General features: G+C 42.2%; 3 protein-coding genes across 6 annotated transcripts; 1 reads left to right on the forward strand and 2 right to left on the reverse strand.

The window, feature by feature from the left end:
- Positions 1-1385: 1385 nt before the first annotated feature.
- Positions 1386-6253, reverse strand: LOC127767342 (myosin-binding protein 3-like). Of its 4 annotated transcripts, none has more exons than XM_052292646.1 (4): positions 4639-6253; positions 3577-4128; positions 2160-3480; positions 1386-1767 (listed from the first exon to the last, which is right to left on the reverse strand). In XM_052292646.1, exons 1-3 carry the CDS (start codon positions 5663-5665, stop codon positions 2162-2164), a joined length of 2898 nt encoding a protein of 965 aa, XP_052148606.1. In that variant the 5' UTR covers positions 5666-6253; the 3' UTR covers positions 1386-1767; positions 2160-2161. The 4 variants fall into 4 exon arrangements, with proteins under 4 accessions (XP_052148606.1, XP_052148607.1, XP_052148605.1 ...); XM_052292647.1 differs by having other exon boundaries at positions 2152-3480; XM_052292645.1 differs by having other exon boundaries at positions 1386-1871; positions 2152-3480.
- A 5605-nt stretch (positions 6254-11858) lies between these two features.
- On the reverse strand, positions 11859-15356 carry LOC127765431 (probable transcription factor At5g28040). Its single transcript, XM_052290335.1, has one exon. The coding sequence runs from the start codon at positions 15143-15145 to the stop codon at positions 14018-14020; it is 1128 nt and encodes a 375-aa protein (XP_052146295.1). The 5' UTR covers positions 15146-15356; the 3' UTR covers positions 11859-14017.
- Positions 15357-17112: 1756 nt separating this feature from the next.
- On the forward strand, positions 17113-22175 carry LOC127767554 (zinc finger protein VAR3, chloroplastic-like). Its single transcript, XM_052292928.1, has 6 exons — positions 17113-17609; positions 18181-18298; positions 18496-18857; positions 21233-21349; positions 21436-21534; positions 21613-22175. Exons 1-6 carry the CDS (start codon positions 17200-17202, stop codon positions 22010-22012), a joined length of 1506 nt encoding a protein of 501 aa, XP_052148888.1. The 5' UTR covers positions 17113-17199; the 3' UTR covers positions 22013-22175.
- Positions 22176-22253: the final 78 nt, after the last annotated feature.

Raw genomic sequence — 22253 nt, forward strand, 5'->3', positions numbered from 1 at the left:
TGAGTATGAACCTTATACTTGTTTTCCTTCAAGATCCATATGAAATGGTGCGTTGATTAGGAATTTGAAAAGAATTTGGAAGAATCGTTCCTTTGTTCCAAAGGACCAAATAGTTTTTTTTATCTATAGGTATCCAATCCTACAATATTTCTCCAGTTTTCATTTGTTGCTAAGGGGTCCTAAAGAATGATTTCCCTCTAAGGCCCAGTTTAGATTTTAACTTTTTTCTTCAAACTTTTAACTTTTCCGTCACATCAAACTTTCATACACACAAACTTTCAACTTTTCCGTCACATCGTTCCAATTTCTTCAAACTTCCAATTTTAACGTGGAACTAACACAACGTAAATTACTGCACTCCAATATAGGGCAGCTAAAAGCCTAAATTTCAAATTGTCACTTTCACGATGAAATTTGATCTAACTTAACTAGAGATGCTTAACTAATTAAACAGCATAGCGTGTGCTGCTTGCAGGGTTTACAAAAACATGTTGCTATCGTGGTAATTACATACAGTAACTTTTTCAGTTTTTAAAATTACGGTATACAGTAACTTTTTCAGTTTTTAAAATTACGGTATACTTCACGATAATCGCACGGTTGTGCTGTAACCGCCAAACCAGTGACACCCAAAACAGTCTAGGAAACCTTTGTTGCTTGCGCCTACACTCTACACAGTGAACAGGGAGAAGCAGCGGGGCCCATGTATCAGTCTAACAGGGCTTGCTCTAATCAACCCATGCTTAACGCCAAAGCAAACAATCACTGTCGGATCAGTTGGGTAGATGCGACGCAGCTCGCAAACCTGTCCGCCCCTTATCTATCAGAACGAACCCTCTCAATTACATGTGGGCCCCACAACGAGAAAAAAAAACCTGTACGAGCGTGCCGACACATCTAGCCTACAACGACACTGTCCAGGCTAGCTTAGTGGCTTGTCAAGAATCAAGCAGCTACTAGCTTTCAATGCAAGAGGCAGCAGCAGCTGATCTTGTCAAGCTAGCAGAGGAATTGCAAAGAACAATGGATGATACTAACATGGTAGGGCAGAAGCAGAGCTGGCAGGTCCACCCAACAACAGATTTTTTTGGTGACCAAATGGTCCATCCATCTCATGATTTCTTTGACAGCTAAACCAAATCATGCAAGACCTGTTGCTTTCCATAACCATAATTAATTAGCACTTCGTGTTTGTATTTTGCATTTTGTATATGAAGAAACGAGAGAGAAGAAAGGGAACAGATAAGCAAAACCATAACCGTACGTGTTACAGCCAATGCTCATCAGACAATGATGCTATGCACAATGCACTCAAGAGCAACCCACATTCCAAAAGCATTACATACAACTTAGAAAATTTACAGGGGGAAAAAAAACAGAACAACTAAGAAAGGCACTGAGGCCCTTTTTCTTTAGCCTTTTTTTTGTACTCACTCTACCTGGCATCAAAGCTGGCAGAGGCATATGTTTCGTGTTAATGAATTCCAAGGCTTTTTCAAAAGCCATGGTTTTTGCCACAAAACACAACTCATGGAGGGGGCAGCTCACCAACCCCTCTTGTTCTTGAGTAAAAGTTTGGAACCCCCCCAATCCCCTCATATAATGAAACCAAACGAAAAAGGACGTGGAAAGCGGTCCGCGAAAAAAACCTGGACCTTTGGAAGGCAGAATTGCTCCATGATCTGCCATCCAGACGGCAATGCCGAACCAACTTGAGAATTCGAGCACCAGGTGGATCTCCTTTCCCTCCTGGTCTGCGCCAAACTTCTGGCATGACAATACTAGTTAGTCAGCAATCTTTTTTCGTTGTTTTATAGCTTTCATCTTCAATGCATTTTCCTCGAACATGATCATAACGCTCTGCAGATGATCTGGAACCAGCAAGAAAGAATCAAGGTTCTGACAGAATTCAGTTTGGATATAATGTGGTATTGTTAGGCAGGAACATTTGGTGAACATTTAGTATTTGTATAAAAAGGAGTTTGTGGGGTTGCACATCTTCTTTTAGTAAAGTGGTATTTTGTCTATTCAATGTTCTGGAACTAAAGAGTTTGTACTAAAGTAATATCCATGTGGAATAAATAGAAACAACTATTGTACTATACATGTGGAAAAGAAAATTCGTCAAGTAATCATGAATATGAACTGCACCTTTTTACCTTCAATCCGTGTAAGGGTGCAGATAATGCGGTGAGAGCTCTCCAGAGTTCCTTGTACGCTGCTCGATCCTTCTCAGGTCCCTAAGATGCTGCAAGATCTCCTGAAGAAGATCAAACCCCTTGTCTCCTTTCTTCAAAGACCTCACACACTGTTTTATAAATTCCTTGTCTGCCTCTAGAGCATGCAGCCGCTCATGGACTTGATCAATTTCATGCGCTATTGCAAGTTTATCTTGCTCATTAGCTGGTTCCAACACAACATTTTCTGTAGAATGGTCTGCCTCAGGATCTTGCCTTGTTAGGAGGTCGTTCCCATCTCCCACGGTAGTGTCATCAAATAATGGGAGCAGCTTTTTTCCCCTATAGCTTACACCTTTTCTTTTGTCATGAAGTTTGAAGTTGCTATCATCATCAGAGAAACCATTTGAGGCACCCATCAAATGGTTTTCTTCTGATAATCGCTTGTCCATCTTAACACTATCTGAATCTTCATCTTCGAGGTCAAATAGCCTCTCCTCTAGCAATTTGAGCTGCTCCAGTATGGAGAGTCTTTCTTCCTCAAAATCTGCGAGTGAGCAACCAAGTGTCCCCAGATGCCTAGCAGTTTCTTGTAACACAGCATCAGTAGGGATACTACCATTGCTTCCATTAAGACCATGGGCAGATTCATCGCCTTCATAGAAACTTTGGGAATGGTCATCGCTGTCCTCAGCACTGGATGATGCTGAGGATGACCCATTGTGGTCATCAGCCTTGTGCCTGGACATTTTTCTCCTTTCCTTCACCTCAAAGAGATGAACCTTGCGTCTGTACAACTCGAGCTCTCTCTCCAGATCTTGTTTCTCCTTCTCTCTCTTCACAACTAGTTCATTCAACCTCTCTAGCGCTTCTTGATCATACTCCGATTGTTCTTCCATAAGTCGCTGGTACTGGATTGCCTCCATCTGCATTGCCGCCTTTTGTTCTTGCAAGCGATTTATCATTGCCATAGTCTCATCAGCAGCGATAGCAGCTGCACTCCTCTCATTTTCAAGCTCAGTATATAGGGTGCTCAAAGATTTATGTGCAGATGCCAAAGCAGATTTTAACTGATCAACACTAACCAGTTCAATACTTTCCAGATCAACTGACTTGGTATCAGAAGTCATTGCTTTATGGTCTGGCAACTCATGTAAACCATCGATATCTTCAATGTGAATTGGTGTATCCGGAGCACTCTCTGATTCAACATCATTATAGTCAGGACATAATTTGTTTAAGCTTGTTGATGGTCCATAAGAGAATTGATGTAAGCTTGGTAGAGCAGCCTCTGTTGGATTAACTGGATCAATTTGAAAAAAAAAAAAGATGATCAGTTGATCACACTAGAGAAGTCAACAAAAGATACAAACCAAATGATTAAAATCTTATTTCTTACCGTTGCCTGCACTGATGTTAGCATCAAACAAGTCTGTTACATACTCAATAGCACGTACTGTCATAAAAGTTGATTGATGATTCAGCTCAGACTGTTCAGCCTGATTCTCTTTGGTGCCATCATTTGAAATCAAATGAACTTCTTCCCAAGAATCAATTGTCACAGAGTCCAATCCTTGTTTTATCTCAGTCAGTGAAATTCTGTCCTCTTTAATTTCTTCATCAGCATGCTCCCTAGAGTATATCGGCATCAGATTCGATTTCTGGCTCAGCTCACCTGGCTGAATCCACTCCTCCTCATTGTTCTCAGTTGAAGTTTCAGAGGCATGCACTCCAGCTTCCACTGGCATCGAATTCCATCCATTATTGAGATCAGCCTGATGAACTGTCTCAGTATTTCCTTCTAAATTGTCAATACCAAATTCATTCCCCCTCGGATTTGTCAGCACGCAAAGCAATTCTTGTTTTACAGCACCCTGCTCATTCTCAGGTATCTCACTCCCGATTGAAATTTCCTGGTTGTTGTCTTTCAATCCACTATGCTTCTCACAAACTGCATGCAACAAAAATAAGGCAGATTGCATAGTAACATTAAATATACAAAACAACCAGCACTGAACAACTCGAAGTACATTTAGTGGCGTGAGTTTACTTCTATTTTGTTACAACGTCCATTTCACCCTATCAACATTCAGTTAGTTCAGGCTGTTCACGTTTTTCTTTCAATAAAGGTTCATCAGTACAAATGTGGCAGTACAGGCAAGATGGAAAAATGAATGCCAACTACAGTCTACAGTACCAAGCGATGTTGCAATAGCTAAAATTTGAAATCTAGGCATGGGTATTCAATGAACATCCCCATCACAGTAACATGACAATTTGCAAGAGAAACTGCATTAAACTGTAGTATCGAAATGGTTAACAGAACTAGTATATATGTAGTGAAAATGGCGGTACAATTAAAACATATGTGGCAAAGCAATAGCAGGTGATATTTATAGCCACAGATTTGGTAAACCGGAATACCATGAATGCAAGTTTATCAGAGGAAAGAGTGCCTTACATTGTTGATGATCAGCAGCTAAGCTCTCCGTGGTTTCCCCATCTATCTCGCAGCTGAATCCATCCTCAATACAATCCTGAGAGAGGACTAACGCAGTAATTTCTTCGTCGATCATCTTACTAACCATATCACCCACCTTGTCATCATCATCAGAGGACACCGCGGATTTATCCTCACTGGTGTTAGCCATGTTCTTCAGCACCACATTGCGCTGCTTCGAAGTTACATGATCCATTGCATCATTCCCTTCACCACGGGATTCATATGATACTGCACTCTTTCTGACATTTGACAAATCAGCTGATTCAAGAGGCACCAGCTGCAGGACATTGCCAACAATCTCGGCACATTGAGCTGCCAAGCCAGCCATGGCGCCGATCGGGTCCTCCTCCTCCAATGGCTTCTCATCGAAGAGCTCGATCACAGGGCCCTCCTCGGACACGAAGACCACATCGCGATTGAGATTTGCCATGGCGGCGTCTCTCCTGTGGCCACAGTCCACGTCGCACGCCGCCGGCGCGGGGAACAAGAACGGCGGCGAGATGAAGCCGCTCTCGAGCGCGACGCCGCAGCACGCGCATGCTAGGTCCCGCTCGCCGAGCTCGCTCCGCCTCATCCACGACGACGCCGCCGCCGCCGCGGAGGCGGACACGCAGTCCTCGCACATGTCCCCGGCGTCCGCGAGCCGCCGGTGCGCGCGGCAGTAGCCGAGGCGCGACACCTCGGCGGCGTGCGCGTCGCACAGCACGCGGCGCAGGGGCTCCGCGCCGGCGCCCTGCCCCTCGCCGCGGGGTTCGAAGAGGCTGTCCACGCCGAGGCGGGAGCAGAGGGCGCACGGCGGCGCCAGGCCGAAGAAGGCGGCGAACCTCGATATGAGGTAGGAGAAGACGCCATTGGCGAGGAGGAGAGCTATCAGGATCCACTCGAGGAGCGCGTAGGCGAGCACCCGCGCGACCCGGTTGCTCCTCTTGCACAGCGCCGCGGTGACGACGACGGCGCCCGCCGCCATGGGCGCCTCCGAGACCATCTCCCCAGCTCTCGGTGTTCTCGCCAGCCAGGGAACAAAATGCGATCAAAAGATGCCAAATTCGCCCGCCCAGAATTCGCCGTGTAATCGAAGAAAAGCACAGAAATTCCTTCCTTTTGGCGCTAAATCCCTCGGCGCCCGTCGCCAATCGGATTGGGACGAAGCAAAGAACACGATCCAACCACGATTTCTCCTAGAACAACAAGCCACTCCCACAAACTGCCGATTTCTTCTCGTTCGATGAAGAGAAACAGCAAATAAAAACAAAAAACAAAGCCTTGCTCCTCCACTTGCTCCTTCTAAAAAGCTGAACAAGAACCTCCTCAAGACTATCAATCCGGATTGCAACAAAGAAGACTTTTTTTACAGATGGAATCTGGGATTGCGAACGAGATCAGAGAACCTATAGAGATTGAAATCTCTGATAACGCGGGGAAGAAGTGGGACTAGTGACAGTGACAGGATGATATCATCTAAGTATTCACAAGAACAGTGAGAAGAGGGGGAGAAGAGGAGGAAGGAAAGGGGAGTTTGGTGAAAAGCTGAAGCGAGACTAGACGAAGAAGCTCCTCTATAGGCAGAGAAAGCCGGAAGCCTTCGAAGCAGAGAAATATCACCAGTGGAAAAAGAAAAATAAAAGAAAAACAAAGCTCTGTGTGTGTGTGGGTGGATTGTTGAGCTACTAATCCGCATTATTAAGCCCTAATGGCCGTAATCAAGCCGCCCTAGACGAGCACACAGCCGAACGTTGGGGGTGACGCCATAATTAGCTGGTAATTGCTCTGTTTGGAAAAGGTTAATGACACTCTTTTGACTGTGCTCGTGACAGGATTAAGGCGGTGAATTCAGACATTACTACGCAGCAAAGAAAAAAATGACCCGTTACACCGTACACGCAGTACTGCTTTTCATTTTTTTTTTCTTCTCTTATCTTTTCCTCACGGCCACAGGTACACAGATTCAGATTCTGCTCCGTCGCATTCGGACGGCGACGTCGGCGAAGTGAGTAACCGACCAGTAAAAAAGAAAGAAAGAACTAAACGAAAACTATAGGCCGTTTCGTAGCCGAAGACGACCGGATCAGTGGATCGTCCGTTGTTCTAGCCTGCCCTGACCTGAAGGAGTCGCGATCCGGAAGAACGTGGCGGCGATTAAGGGGGAAATCCTGCCGCATTTGACCGGGCTGGAGCAGGAGGGGCTTGGACAAGCCACTCCTTTCCTTGTGCGACTTTTGGTGGTGAGGGGCGTGCGGATCAGTGGATGGGTTCTGAATTCTGAAACTGTCTGAACATTCCGCCAGTCTTATGGATTTATCTTCGGTATTGCTAAATCTCTGTCGCCACATTTTGGGTTCGATTTCAATCGGATAGTCTGACCCGCATGATGCGCTTGCGAGCGTCGTGGGTGACTCACGTCCGTAGATCACGGCCGGCATGGGCAGAGATATCCCTCGCTTCTCTTTTTTAGTTTAACTTTTTATATATTTACATAAATTTATACAATAGTTACATTGCACTTACACACCACTTAAATATATAATTTTGTAGTTTACATATGTAATTTTAGAACTTACATATGTAATTTTGAGACTTACATTATAAATGCACTAAAATTACATATGTACTTTAGAGATTTACAATGTAAATATATGCCGACTATTTTTTGATGAAAAATATGGCGCCATAAATATAGTCACTCCCTTTATCTTTTCGTTTATGCTTCGCTTATCAGCAAAAATTTAAACTTCGATCTTAAATTTAAAGAATTTTGGTTTTTTTTCAGTTGTAGTTTATTTTTTTAGCATTTGTTTTAGATCGTTAAGACTATATATATATATAAATTTTATTCATATAATATTTTTGTTTGTGAATATGTCATTTCGCCTTTTTCTCAAATCAGCCAATCGATGTGGCTGTTAAGGCACGTACATGCATCATGCAAGTGTTTTTGGTGGGTGGATTGGCTGAGAACTTTAGGCCAAGCTGAATTTTGTGCTGAAATAGCGCAAGTGTGCTTGAATTGAACCCACTCTGAATGATAAGAGTTCGTCCCGGAAAGAATGCATGAACATTATAGGATTTATTAGTTAATTCTCACCAAAACCTTCTGTTTCAAAGAAGGCGTTCAGCCCTCAACAGCTCAATATAAAATTTTTGGGTTATCAATTGATAGATAATCTATTTTTTATAACTATTAACCGGTACGAACGAATGAATTTAATATTAAAAATTATATATAAAAAGCTTTTGTAAAAAAAAAACATCGCTTCTAAGAAGCGTACGAACAAAATCCAGAATCTACAAGACATACCCTTGGTTAACTCTCCAGGTGAGCTTGCACTGAAACGAACAATTCTCACGCACATTCAGCTCAAGCAAAAAATCACACTTGGGTAATTTGGGTACAAAGGATTCAATGTTGAGTAATTCAGTGATGAGTTGCGACAGGTCAGGTGGGGCGCGACATTTGAATGCATTGGATCAAGCAAGCACGTGGACGAACGGAAAATCAAACAGTGAAGAGCTGGAATCAAGTCATCTGCTGTTGGCAGAGACAAAAACAGCGGGGATTTCAGAACCCAAGAAGCTGAACTGCCCTATAAAACACACACGTGGTAGCCATTTGTGTTTGCTGCAAGTTCGGCAATCTAGAGGCAAGTTTGGTCTGTCTTGCCGTATTGCACGTTATTTTAGTTACAGACGAAAAAGAATTATTTCTTGTTGCAGTTTGCAGTATAGGCTATATTTTACCGTCAAAGTTTTTTTTTTAACTATCACTACCACCACCACCATTGACATGTGGGACCATGAGGTACGCTACAGCAACACCACCATTAATATATGGGGTCATGAGGTACACTGCATGAGATCATTGTACTAAGTAACCCTAAAAAACAGGTGGTCTACGTTTTTCTTTTTAATATGAAGAATCTTATTTGAACCAGGTAGAGATAAGTATTCCCTTTTTAACCATGAGAACTACTTTTTTTTCTATTTTCTACAATCCGTTGCAACACACAGTTATTTGGCTAGTTCTTAAAATATAGCTAACAAAATGCACCATAGAGCCAAACTTGTCCATTATAACTTCGTAAGTGAAATAAAAAGGGCATATTTATGCCAAAATATGTCATTTTGTACATCCAAACAGTCTTCAGAATATATTCCGAGCACTGGTTCTACTATAAGATATTAGAAAAAACATATAAAATTATAGTATAATATTATAAAACACTTATATAAATTTTACACATAAGATGCATTTAATCAAAACATTTAGAAAGATATTGATTCTAAAAAAAATAAAAATAATGATTTCAAATATGCCCCAAATCATATATTTTTATAACTGATAAGCATCTTACGATAGTAAATCCATACGATAAAATGTCCCGCTACAATTGGCATGTGGGGAGCTTCCTGTAATTTATTTTAAAATCAAAAGCTTCCTCAAACAACATAATCCAAAAAAAAAAACCGAAGGCAAAAGCTTGTTTTTTTAGCTTCTCCAAATTCCAGCCCACCAGTTGCTTGTTATAATCTAAATTTAAAGCTCTTCTAACTGGCCCAATATCTTGATGCCAACCATTCCTCTGACATCATCATAAGTGAGTGAATGGGAATGTTAATAGAGAATTGGTCTAATGCTATGCCATTAATAAAATGGATATTTATCTAAAGAAATAAAATGGATATTGAGGTCCCCTAGTATCTTTTGCTTTCGGCTACTCATCCATCGGTGACAATTGACGAGCGCCTAAGTGTGGCTTTATCTGTAGCTTTCCAGCGTCCAGCTCTCTAAAGCTCATCTTTACTTTACTCTGCTCGCACGTACGTATTCCCAATATTTTTTTTTAAAAAAAAACTATTAGGCGTAACAGGGACCAAAAAGAATCCGCATTCAGATTAATTTAGTATCCCTGGAATTTTTCTGTACTTTTCAAAACAGGATGACTCGAGAAAAAAATATCACTTCATCGAAGATGTCGTGATGGTGCATCATTACAATGTTAGTGCACGCACGTGTAAAGCTTGGAAAAAAATATTAATGCTACTAGTATTATTGGAAACAGGAAATGTACATCTAGAATCATGTCAGGGGATGGTGAGAGTGTCTGTTTTGTTGTCCAATTCAACAAATAACTTAAAATTATCAGTGCCAAAAAAAGAAAAGATAATTTTGTTTGCCTATACCCTTTCAAAATAGAGAAGCAAATCAAACAACCATAATTCACTAAAGTTTAATGAGTCAATGACCCAACCAAATCCAATATCTTCAGCTCCAGCACTCCAGCATCAACTGGCTTTGTGATGTTTATAAAAGGAATAATTAATGCTAGTATTACTGAAAACAAGAAATATGTACACCTAGAATCATGTAAAGGGATAACGAGAGTGTTTGTTTTGTTGACCAATTAAACTATAATTTAGAATTAACAATGCCGAAAAAAACTAGACACTTACATATCTTGGTTGCCTGTACATTTCCAAAACTGATAGCAAATCAAATAACCATAATTAACTAAAATTTAATGAGTCAATGACCCAGCCAAACCAATATGTCCAGCTCCAGCACTCCAGTATCAACTGGATTTGTGATGTTCATTTGTTAGAACTTAGAGCTAAAATCACATTATTTGTTGAACACAATATAATGGTTCAACACAATCAACAACTAAAACAAAACGGTTTTCTTAGAGGACCAAGTAAAATGGTGACCGCAGAGCGAGCAGAACAGCCCAGAGCCCACTAGACAAACGATTTGGACAAACAAATTGACCATATCATAGGTTTGGATGCAACCGGACCGACTACCAAGGACAAAAACAACGGTCAAGCACAGAAGGGTAGTACTATTAGGATTTTAAATGAGCAAATACCAATAAAGAGGTTTTAACATAGGAATAAAGAGTGGCCAATTTCAGGATCTGATGTAATTGTGCATCTAGTTTACTAGTTGTAAATTTCATTGTCAGATGAAATTATCTATGTCAGTCAGCATAGTTTTTTTTTCCAACATGTGGGTCTTCCGCGACCCTCTTCCTCCCTGGTGTCGCCTCTAGCACCTATGGAACCGCCATGCCATATTTAATCCCCTATGCCGCTCTCTCCTCCTCATAACCCAAATTTATTACCACTTCATCTTATCTGATTCCGATGCTTCAATTTCAATAACGAGTTTCACCAGTTGCCAACACCACCCCACCGCCCCTCCTCCTCTGCCATGGCTAACGAGGTACCACCGTACCACGGCCACCTCGCAGCTCTGCTATGGCCACCTGCCATCCCCCTCCCCCTTTGCTTGACCTCAAAACCTAACACTTGAGAGCTCAAACTATTACGACTAAAAAAAAGTGAGATTTGAAGGGAGAGACATCCCTCCAAATATTTTTTTAAGAAGAAAATGTGAGTGTGTCGGGATTGAACACAAGACCTTAGGGTTGAAAACCACACACTTCTTATCACCCGCACTATTAAATGCATCTGAAACTACTATTCCATCCGTCCCAAAAAAAAGTGAATCTAAGATTGGATGTGACATATTCTAGTACAACGAATTTGGACAGATGTATGTTCAGATTCATCTTATTAGGAGGTGTCACATCCGGTACTAGGTAGGTTTTTTTATGGGACGGAGGGAGTACGACTGAAGCATGAATCAAAGAATAAGGGGATGTTTGTTTGATGCCTAACCTTGCCATAACTAAGTTTAGGCTAGTTGTGGCATGGTGGCACAAATGTGGCTTAGAAATAGTTGGCCACAAGTGTGGCATGCTCAGCTCTAAATTTAAGAGCATGACATGTGGGTCCCAAAGTTAAGAAAGTGTGGCATAACACAATTGTGGCAGCGAACCAAACACATGCCTAAAAAAACTGTGGCATGACTAAAGTGTGGCGTGGCAAAGTGTGGCAACCAACCAAACAGCCCCTAAATCGCAAGGTTAGCGATTTCATGTGGTTTTGCCCAAAAATGTGTCTGTCGAAGCGATGTAGAGCATTTCCGATATTAGATCTATCGTTGTTGTACGCCAGTTTCAGGATACATGTATTGTGTGACTTGTGTCCAAGTATTCACTCCAAAAAATGAAGACAAGATTTCCTAGGTACCGAGAAATAATGCTACCAAGTTATAGTTCACAGCAGCCGCACACCTGACAACTCAAAGGTAATCCATGGAATCTTCCTCGCACCATGACAAATTGACAGTTGACAAAAAATGAGAAGATCTGGCAACCTTCTGCCGTATGAGACCATTTGCATTATGCAGTTCTGCTCAAGATGCAACAAAGTTACAACAGGACATTAGTGGACAATTTCATAACTGGGATTGACACGCGGAGATCATTTCAAATTATTCTCGAAATGCACGGACTGCAAATCATTTTACATTTGCTACGGTCAAACGTATACCGAACCTTACAGGTTTTGATTAACTTCAGTCATCACTGCCACTCAAACGTATACTCGATTGATCTGTTTCTTTCTGTTGTCACAGGACGGGGGAAAAACAGATTAAAACTGCAAATGGTGCATCTTTTTATCTTTTTGAACACATAGCGGTTCTCTTATCTGAGTATATATGTCATGCTTGAAATTGTATGGTGTGCTGAGACCACTGGAAACCAACAGTACTTACACAGGAAAATACACCAGTTAGGAACCATAAAAAATATGAATAATACATAGTGCAAACAAAAACACATTCGATTGAGAGTTGAGAACATGGATGTCCCGACCTTTTGCCAGGTCAACAGGACATTTAAAGTAAACCACTGTTCCCAATATCTCATAATAACTGTACATGAGCCACAAATCTGCCTGCCAAAAAAAAAGGCTGCATGGAGCACCATCTTACTGAAAAATCAATTCACTTGCAAAACATTACATTAAGCATGCACACTGATATTTAGAATGGCATGCTTGTGTTTAGCACAAAAACATGGAAGAGAAGACAGTCCTCTGACAAGGGGCCTAACGGAGTGAAAACAAAAGAGGACTGCATTGCTACACATCCTGAAATGGCACGCAAATGAGATATGAAGCTTCATATAAGCTAACCATGCCAAGCTTCAATTCAAAATAGATACTTCAAAAGCATATCAATTTAGGGACTGTAATCAGTTATCATGAGAAGGCATTCTGATGTTAGTCAAACTGGGATACCAAGGCACCAATTCTACACATTATCTTCAATCTGTGCAAAGCAGGTAATCTGTTGGCCCTAATGCTTTCTCCACAGTAAGGCGATTAACTGCTGCAAGCACCCATAGATCTATCAACTGTGCAGACCAATCACTACCAAGATCCACTACGGAATTTCTATCCGTGAACTATTGGCAAATATATAATGTTTTAACTCAAAATACAGTTCATTTCAAAATATCCTAGTCATGGAAATATTGTTGGATAGTCTGCGAGGATGGCAGAGCGATTATTATTGGCAAAACAAATTCTATTCAGCAATATTCCAAAAAACATCTAACTCAGTAACTCACAAACTTGTTCGGATTCAGGCAAGGGTTATATGCCTCTCTACCTTGTTCTCCACTTCTCCTCTTGGCTCTTTCACTAGTATAAATGTATAATCAATGCAAAACCGTAAAAGGCAACTGGTTTAAAATGGTCATCTGATAGATGTCTTAAAGAATCAATTAGACTCAGCTTACAGAATGAGCTAGAAAAGAAACTTTTGACTGCTCCTATCAGTACCAAAACGGAACAATATCATTACTTCATATGACAACCAAATGAAATGCAGAGACTTCATACTAACTACTCCCAAATTTCTCACACTTGTAGAGCTATATTATGAGCATATTTTTATAATATAAAACATTTTCTATGCAATGACATCAATTGTTCATGCTTAGTTAGTATAGAAAGCTTAAGCAGTTATAGGTATAGCACTGGGATTGGGTAAGAAAAAACTCTGGATAAAAGTGGTTTTTTTCCAAGGGAAGAGGATAAAAGTGGTTGACAAGGAAACAAAATTCTGTTATTTCACAGCCTATAAGTAATAAGTTATGGAAGCAAAAGAAGGTGAATGGATGAAGCTACATGAACTAGTTATCAGAAACGTAAATTAAAAATAAAACGATTGCAACAGCAGGCAGCTGTATAGATAACAATGCTGGAACCATATATATTATGCTGCTGAAATAATTAAACTAAAAGGCAATATCCGTAGACAATGTACATAGGCATAAATAATAGGCATATTAGGCTGACTAAGGCAAGGCCCAAGCTGAGTGAGGAACTACAAAAGCATATAGCATAATAATCTAGATTTTAATATTTTATACACATGGGGTGAAGGGTGGAAGCACATCACCAAAACCACCAGTATGTCCGCTTAGCGACCAGCCGCTGCAGCATCCTCAACAAGCAACCTTAGCCTCCGGCTCAACACATCAAGCTCATCAATCCTCTGTGCTCTCCATCGCCTTGCAAGTTCACTGCCCCCATTCACATTAGCACCGTAGGTAATGCCATTGGCCTTCACCTCTCGCAAGCACTCCTCGAATATATCCAGCACGGCATTTGCCATGTGATGCTCATTGCTACGTGGCACCACGGCCTTGCCGTTGCCATTCTCACTGTGAACCGCAATGTCCCCGATACTGGGGAGGGCAGGAAGAGTCTCAGGCTGCACCTTCACAATCCCATCAAGGCTTCCGTCAGCCGCAATCGCGACATCTCCATGATAACCAAAGTGCCCACTTTCCTGCTCAAGATACATCATTTCCTCACCACCGTGCCCATCCCCAAATGCGCCGGGCGTACCGGCGCTAATGCCGCCGTTGTAATCATGGGAATTGCTGTCCCCTGAGGGATCCGGGGGCATGAGCGGCCCGGCGCGCGGGGCGGCGCGGCGGCGCTTGTTCCCCGAGGAGGCGTCACCGGCAGCGGCGAAGGGCGAGGTGGTGGCGTTGGCGGGGTCCCAGAGGCGGGAGCAGAGGTGGAGCACGTCGCGGTCGTGCGGTGCGAGGCGGGCGGGGTCGAGGCCCCGTGCGACGCGGGCGGACATGCCGCGGAACTTGTTCTTGAGGCGGCGGAGCTTCTCGGAGAGCTGGGAGCGGGTGTAGGGCGAGGGCATGGACTCGGAGAAGCGGTCGTAGAAGACGTTGAGGTCCCGCGGGAAGACGAGCCCCTGCGCGCCGCAGCCGAGGAGGCCCTGCAGGAAGCGGAGCTCGTCGGACTCGGACCAAATCCGCTGGAACTTGAACGGCGGCGGCGGCTGCTGAGGCTGCTGCTTGGCGGCGGGGTCGGAGGCCGGGTCGGAGGAGGAGGGGGAGGAGGGGCGCGGCGGCGGGGAGCGGCGCTTGACGGGGAGCTTGCGGGCGGCGGCGGCGGCGGCGGCGGCGGGTGCGGAGGGGTCGTCCGCGTGCGGGAGGAGGGGTGCGGTCGGGTCAGGAGGGTTGGGCGCGGCGGGGGGCAGCTCGACCGAGACCGGGACGGGGAGGGTTTGGTCCGAGGCCATGGCGACCTAGCGCGCGCGCGCACGGATCGAGCGAGCGACGCAGGCGAGACGAGGCCACGAGGGGGTTGGGTTGCGGCGCGGCGCGGCCGGACGGGACGGGGCGGACGGGAGGGGGGGAGGTGGTGGGATGGAGACGGGACGGCTGGCTTGGCTTGGCTAGACCTAGCTAGGCATGGATGCCTGGATCAGATCCGCGGGATTGGTTGGCTCGGCCGGAATTCGTGGGCGCTGGCTCTGGTTTGTGTGCGCGGTGGTGGTGGTGGTGGGGATTGGGAGGCTGATGCGTGGACCGGACTGACCCACCCCACCGGCCAACGCCAACGCCAACGCCACCGCAGCGCACCTACACGGTGGGATGTGTGGGCGTTTTGTGGCTACACGGTGGTGGTGGTGCCGTGTGGCTGGAGGCTGGGCGGGTTTCTGGTAGCGGCTAACCGGGTATCGGTTGCAAAAGAAGGGTTACACATAGGTTGATTTTTTGTTCCAAACTTAAAGGCTGGTTAGCTCGATTAAGAGCATCTTATTAATATTATTGTAATCTAGATTATTTAGCTATATCACTATAAGCTGGATTATAATAAGCATAACCTTTATTTCTCTTGATTAGTAGCTATTTGTTAGCTGTTAGCTATCCAATAATTTTAAAAAAAATCACCTTTAAAGTGGATTATCAGATTATAGAAGTATGGCTTATAGATTGTAATAATCTATCATAATAAGCTATCTATTTGTTTCAGTTTACTCATAATAATCCTAAACTAAATCAAACAGGGTCTTAGCAGGTTTTTAACTTATTATTGTTTAACTCGATAGGTTTGGAGTGAAGTTGTGGAGCAGTGTAAAATCCCGTTCCATCTTTATTTTCTGAAAGCATTTTAGCTTGCTCTACTTTCTTTTCGAGTGGATTGCAGCTTTAGAAGAGGGGGGGAAACTTAAAAGAACTCTAAACATTTAATCATGTAAAATGATAATAAACATAGATACTTAGGTTTAAAATAACACAATATGTATTCTATGCTATATCATGAAAATATGAAAACCAGACTAAAAATATTAATGTTTTCACTTAAACTAATGTTGATTGATTAAACATGCACACTATTAATGTTGACAAATAAAATTGTGACACCGACTATATTGGATTTGTTTGTATGCATGTACGATTTTAGTGTTTATATAAACCAAATTAATAGTGAATTTTACATACGTATTACTTCCTCCTCCGTTTCATATTATAAAACTTTCTAGCCTTGCCCACATTCGTATATATGGTAATAAATCAACACACACATATATATATATATATTAATATGAAATAGAGGGATTATTTTATATCGTAATTTTTATATTTGAATTTGGTTGGATAGGTTCCACCATAAAAAAAACCAACCAGTTAAGCTATTGCTTAATTCATGATTGATCGAATATATAAGGAGTATAATTATATCAATGCATATATAAGTTAATGGTTGTTCGATATGTCTAACGCAATTGTGCTTTCAAAGTCTACTTTATACACAATACCGCCATGGCTTCCTCTTCCTTTGATAATATAATATATAGATAAATTCTCTAAGATAATTTGCACACAATATTGATAATTTCTTTTCACATTGTAACTATGAAGATAATCTCTCTAAAATAACTTGCACACAATATTAGTATAAATATAGAGATAATTCCTATCTTATACATCATACCACTTAGTTTTCTATCTATTACTCTATCTTATGAATAGTAGATGATTAATTTGGAATGGAGGGAGTAGAAGCTAAGAGTTGTGTATTAAATTTAATTTGTTGGCTCGTGTTAAATTACATGAAAATCCCGTTCGTGAAGATAATACCTTTCTACTGTTTTTGCATTTAGAAATTTAGCTCGTATAAAACGGTGTTACAACTTGAAAATTGAAGCAAAAACATGATAAATTGCTAGTTTCCTACGGACGCTAAACGAGACCGCGACATTTCTAAACCCTTAAACCCTAATCCCCTCCTCGCTCCCGCCTCCATCCCTGCTCACCTGATTCCCCGACACCATCGCACCCAGCCGCCATGGCCTCCTCCTCCAAGCTCCTAGCCCTCACCCTCACCTCCTCCTTCCTCCGCTCCTCCCTCCTGCCCGCCCCGTCCCGCCGCCTTCCCACCGGCCCACTCCTCTCCCTCCGCTTCTGCTCCGCCGCGGGGGATGTCGCCGAAGCTCCTGCCGCCGCCGCAGCACCAGATCATCCGTGGCCCGAGTGGGGCGATTTCCTCGAGAAGCTTCGGGCCAAGGGGTACTTCGAGCAGCCTACCCTCGCGTCTCGCGCTGATGCTGCGGAGGGGGAGGTGGCTGCGACCGCCGCGGCGGCGGCGGCGGTGGGGGAGGACCCTGGGGCCTCGGCCGACAATTACCCATCCAAGGACCTGAACAGGTTGAAGAACGCATGCCTCAAGTTCGGCCGAGAGCGCTTCGATCTCCTCAGGTTATTTGCCCGTGAGATGGATGCCTTGCAATTTATTATCGCCTCGGTTCTGTGCATGAACTGGGCTTTAATTAGTTTATTACTTTGCTTAGTGGGTGAGGTTTTTGCGTTAGTCACGCACTTGAAATTGTTGCGGAAATGATCATGTCTGGTAGAAAAGCAGTAAGATTCGGTAACTTGGACATTCGTGAGCTGAGAGTAGTCAATTGTTCTCCCTAATCCCAATGTCCCGAGAATCCCATTAGCATGGCATGCAGTGTTGATTTTTCTGTGTCTACATTTTGGTTAGTAAGCTAAATGGTTTGTTTTGCCTTTCTCCTCTATGATTATTGTGCATGTTTGGTAAGAACTTGTCGATGATCACGTCCCTAAGCATGAACTCATTTCATAGTGCTATTTTATTAAATACAAAATACATTTTATCCAGAGAAGCTATAATATAAATGAAAGCTGGAGTCATGTGTGTCAGTGGTATAACTGATTCTTTGGACTGTTTGTGCCCACTACTTTTGCAAGTACTCATTTCTTTCTATGTTGGTTGGATCTTAATTTGACTGGATTATTGGGCCAGTGTCCTTCCCAAGCAGGATATCCGTGCTATTGTTGAGTTTGGCTGTCCTAACATCTTCCGGAAGCCTGTGAATTCTGCAAAAAGACTCAGAGAGTTTCTTCAGATTGATGAAGGAGATGTAAGTTAACTGTTCTGTTCTGAACATACTGTATTGCCGTTCTTCCTGTAGTGGACTCTTGATTTTTTTCACAACTGTCACATTTCTCCCTGCGATGGACTTTTGACTTTTCCTCTATGCGTAACGTGCTGCTTCCTTTTCTCATAATTTACTTTGACTTTGCAAAAAACATTCACAATATTTTGTGCTTTATACAGGCCTGTAGTGCTTGCAAATTACGTGGATCTTGTGATAAAGCCTATGTCATTCCAAACGCTGAAGACGAAGCTCGTACTGTCGATGTTATGCGCATACTGCTAAATTATGCAATAGATCCAACCAGCCTTTCAGGAGAAAACTCTGTTAATGGTGGTGTTCAAGAATCTGCGAGAAAGCTTCTTTCAGAGCTTACTATGCTTAGCGACACAACAATTGATCCATCAATTCCTAAACCTGTATTCCAAACTTCTAGCAAGACCAAAACTTTTGACAAGGGCATTGCAAAGCCTAAGTTCTCAGCTGGAAAGGGTAGGGAAACAACTGAAACAGAAATGAAGAAGGGTGATTGGCTTTGCCCAAAGTAAGTCTTTTATGGTATAGTACTATAGTAACTGGGTGTTATGCTTCCATGCCTATTGTTATGAACCTTTATTTTATGAGTAAATTCCAGAAAACCTTACGGTTTATGGTCAAAGTTGCAGAAAACCACGGGTGCTATGATTTGTGACACTTAACCACAGGTTTTATGGTCAATGTTTCATAAAACCCCACCTTATTCAAATCTTGATTAGTTTCAGCATGTTTGAAACATTTTTTTCAATGTAGCGAAGAGTTAAACTATCAGCCTTAGTCAAGAACTTAATAATTAAAATTTTCATATGCACCATGTTTTAGAATTTTAAGTAAATTTGTGCTCAACATACATAGGTCATAGGGGTGAGGATTTGTGAAACTTTAGAACCATAATACCTGAGATTATGTGTCACCAGTCATAATACCTAGGGTTTTATGCAACTTTGACCATAAAACATGGGGTTTCCTGAAATTTACTCTTACTTTATTTATATTTAACTGTCAGATTACACCGATACATTATCATATGAAATATGTGAGGGGCTAAGGGCATAAATTGGCCTTTTGATGATCCCCTCAGGTAGTTTATAAAACCAGGAATCAATACCATTGTTAGCACCAGTTATTTCTGACCAGGTTTATCACATTCTGATGAATTGCTTTACTTTTAGTGCTTGCCACAAGTAAAACACCATGAGTTTTTAGCTTTTCATCATGTTGCAGAAGGGCATCTTTGACTACCATTTTGGATTTCATACTTATTCCCATTTGAATGCTGTTAACTAATTCATCTAATAAGCCATGCCATGACATTGGTTTGTATGCCTGTTTGTACCATAGAAATGTTGCTAATCATAATATAATGTTATGACTACACTTACAAAAACGATACTAACCTCTGTCCCAAAATGTAAGGGATTTTGGCAATGTAAATGCATAGCTTTCCCTTATATTTTTGGGACGGAGATAGTACAACTCCTACATGGTTCTGTTTATTGAGTATTGTACTATTTGATAGCTAAGAATTTTCTTTGGACTTAGCTTCTCTCAAGTTATTAAGCTTTCTGAATTTTTGTTTGAGCTGTGCTGTATGTGTTTGATTCTTGCGTAAGCTGCGAATGTATTCTACTGTAGAATGAGAAAAAAAATAGTGCTAATAGACTTGGTCCAATATGCCTGGCCGCTTGGCAATACCATCAAGATGTCACTGTATAATGCTGTAGCATATGTTATCTACTGTTCTGTGTTAGGCATTGGGCCAGGAGGCCACGGCCGATGACCAGGCCCAAGGAGAGCCCTCTTCAGATGACGTGAACAGTACCCGCAAGGTACTGTAGCAGCTGTTAGAGTTAGTTGCTTGGAGATAAGATTAGATAGGATTAGGTGCCAGCCTATATAAGGGCTAAGTCTTTTGGAATTGAGTTTTATAAAGAAGGTTAAACTCTAGTTTCCCTCAAGTTCTCTCCAACCTATAATCTCCTCTCATCCCAATCAATCTGATGCCATTCGGCTATCTTCCTGGTGGTATTTACCCAATGAAATCCCAGCCCACAACATTCTGCATTATTAGCTTGAAGACTATTTGTTTGTGCAGAAACAGCCTATGTAAATTTGAACCAGATCCAGAAGTACTGATTATTTAAAGTAAGGCATGCTTGGAAGTACACGTTTGAAAATTCATATCTAATGTTGTGATATGATTACCTGTTTCCTACTTTGTCCACAATGCTCTGATTATTACAAGGTGGATACTAGGAGTAGAAAGAACCATTTCATACTAATCTAGGAGCCTTATTCCCGATGTTGTAGTTAAACCTATAGGATTCATTGTATGCTTGGTTGTAACAGTTTCTCAATGAGTGAATCCAAATAATCTGGGTTTCGGCTTGTAGTCGCTCTTTGGTACTCCCTCCGTCTTAAAATATAGCAATCTAGTACTGGATTAGACACAACCTAGTACACGAATCTAGACCTCTCTATCCAAATTCATAGTACTTGGTTTCTATATTTTGGGATGGAGGGAGTACATTTATAGTGTAAATATGTCTTTGCTTCAACAAAGAAAATTGCACGGTACTTAAAGTAAGTATTGAGTTAAATGGTTGGACAAGAAACCTCTAGTATTACTATGGACTTTACAATATTTGTAATGTTCTTTGTGGATCATAGAGGCACACCTCTTAGATGATATCAGGTTATGGTTAACTATGGTGTTAGAAGATTATGATATTATGGTGGCCTGTTTTATCGTTTACTTCACTGTTATTATTTTTATTCCCCATCCACAGTGTGTGTGCGCGGGCGTGTGTGTGTGTGCTGGACTGTTGATGCCTGGTTATGCCTTGTGAATGACCCTGTCCTAACATCCTCTCATTTTGGCAGTTGCAACTTCTTAAATTTTGCTCGAAATCGGCACTGCCTTGAATGCAAAGCAGATGGACCAAAGAAGATAGAAACAGCTACCACTGAAATGAAAACGGGAGACTGGATCTGTCCACAGTAACCATCGAATGCCATATTTGTTTTCTTGTACTGTTCAACATTATTATATATTTGCCTTGATAACTTATTTATTTTTGTTTCAGGTGCCACTTCATGAACTTTGCACGGAATAAGATGTGTTTTAAATGTGAAGAATCTCGACCAAAGAGGCAGCTCATCCCTGGAGAATGGGAGTGCCCCTCGTATGTTATACGACTACCTCAATCTTTCTTACTGTTCATCTCCTCAACACGCTAACTAGACATCATCTCCTCCTATAGATGCAGCTTTGTGAACTTTCGACGCAACAAGGTCTGCTTGAAGTGCAAGCATGAAGGCCCCGAAAATGATACCCATGACAGCCAGCACGGACACAATAGGTGGAGGAACACGAGAGGGGCTGACAGAAGTAGAAGTTTTGATGACTCTTTCGATCGGGAGGACGATGGCTCTGATCCAGACGAAGGCGAGCGCAGACGTGCCGCAGTGCGCACTACGGCAGCATCAACCCTGGGGAGATCCACTGGCAAGAGCAAAATTTTTGACTCGATTCATGAGGATGGTAACGGTAGGGAGGATGACAGCGAGGATGTCCTGCCGTACGAAGGGCAGCGCAGGCATATTGTGAGCAAAAGGGCGACACCAGCACAGAGGAGATTCACTGCTGGTAGAAGCAAGTGAGGATATTTGATAGTCTGATAGATATATATAACTTCGATATTTTTCCATGTAGCGTATAGTTTCATTATGTACTGTGTACTATTTACTCGAGCACTTTATGGTTAGACTAGCTTGGTTGTAATTCATACTGCTTAGTTCCAAATAAGTTCATTTTTTATCAGTCCCATAAATACCACTACAAAACAAAAAAAAAACTAGAATACTTATACTTTATCAAATCTTAATGTAATTATTTCGGATT

This window comes from Oryza glaberrima, chromosome 3 (genome assembly GCF_000147395.1).
Source record: "Oryza glaberrima chromosome 3, OglaRS2, whole genome shotgun sequence".
Taxonomy (NCBI): domain Eukaryota; kingdom Viridiplantae; phylum Streptophyta; class Magnoliopsida; order Poales; family Poaceae; genus Oryza; species Oryza glaberrima.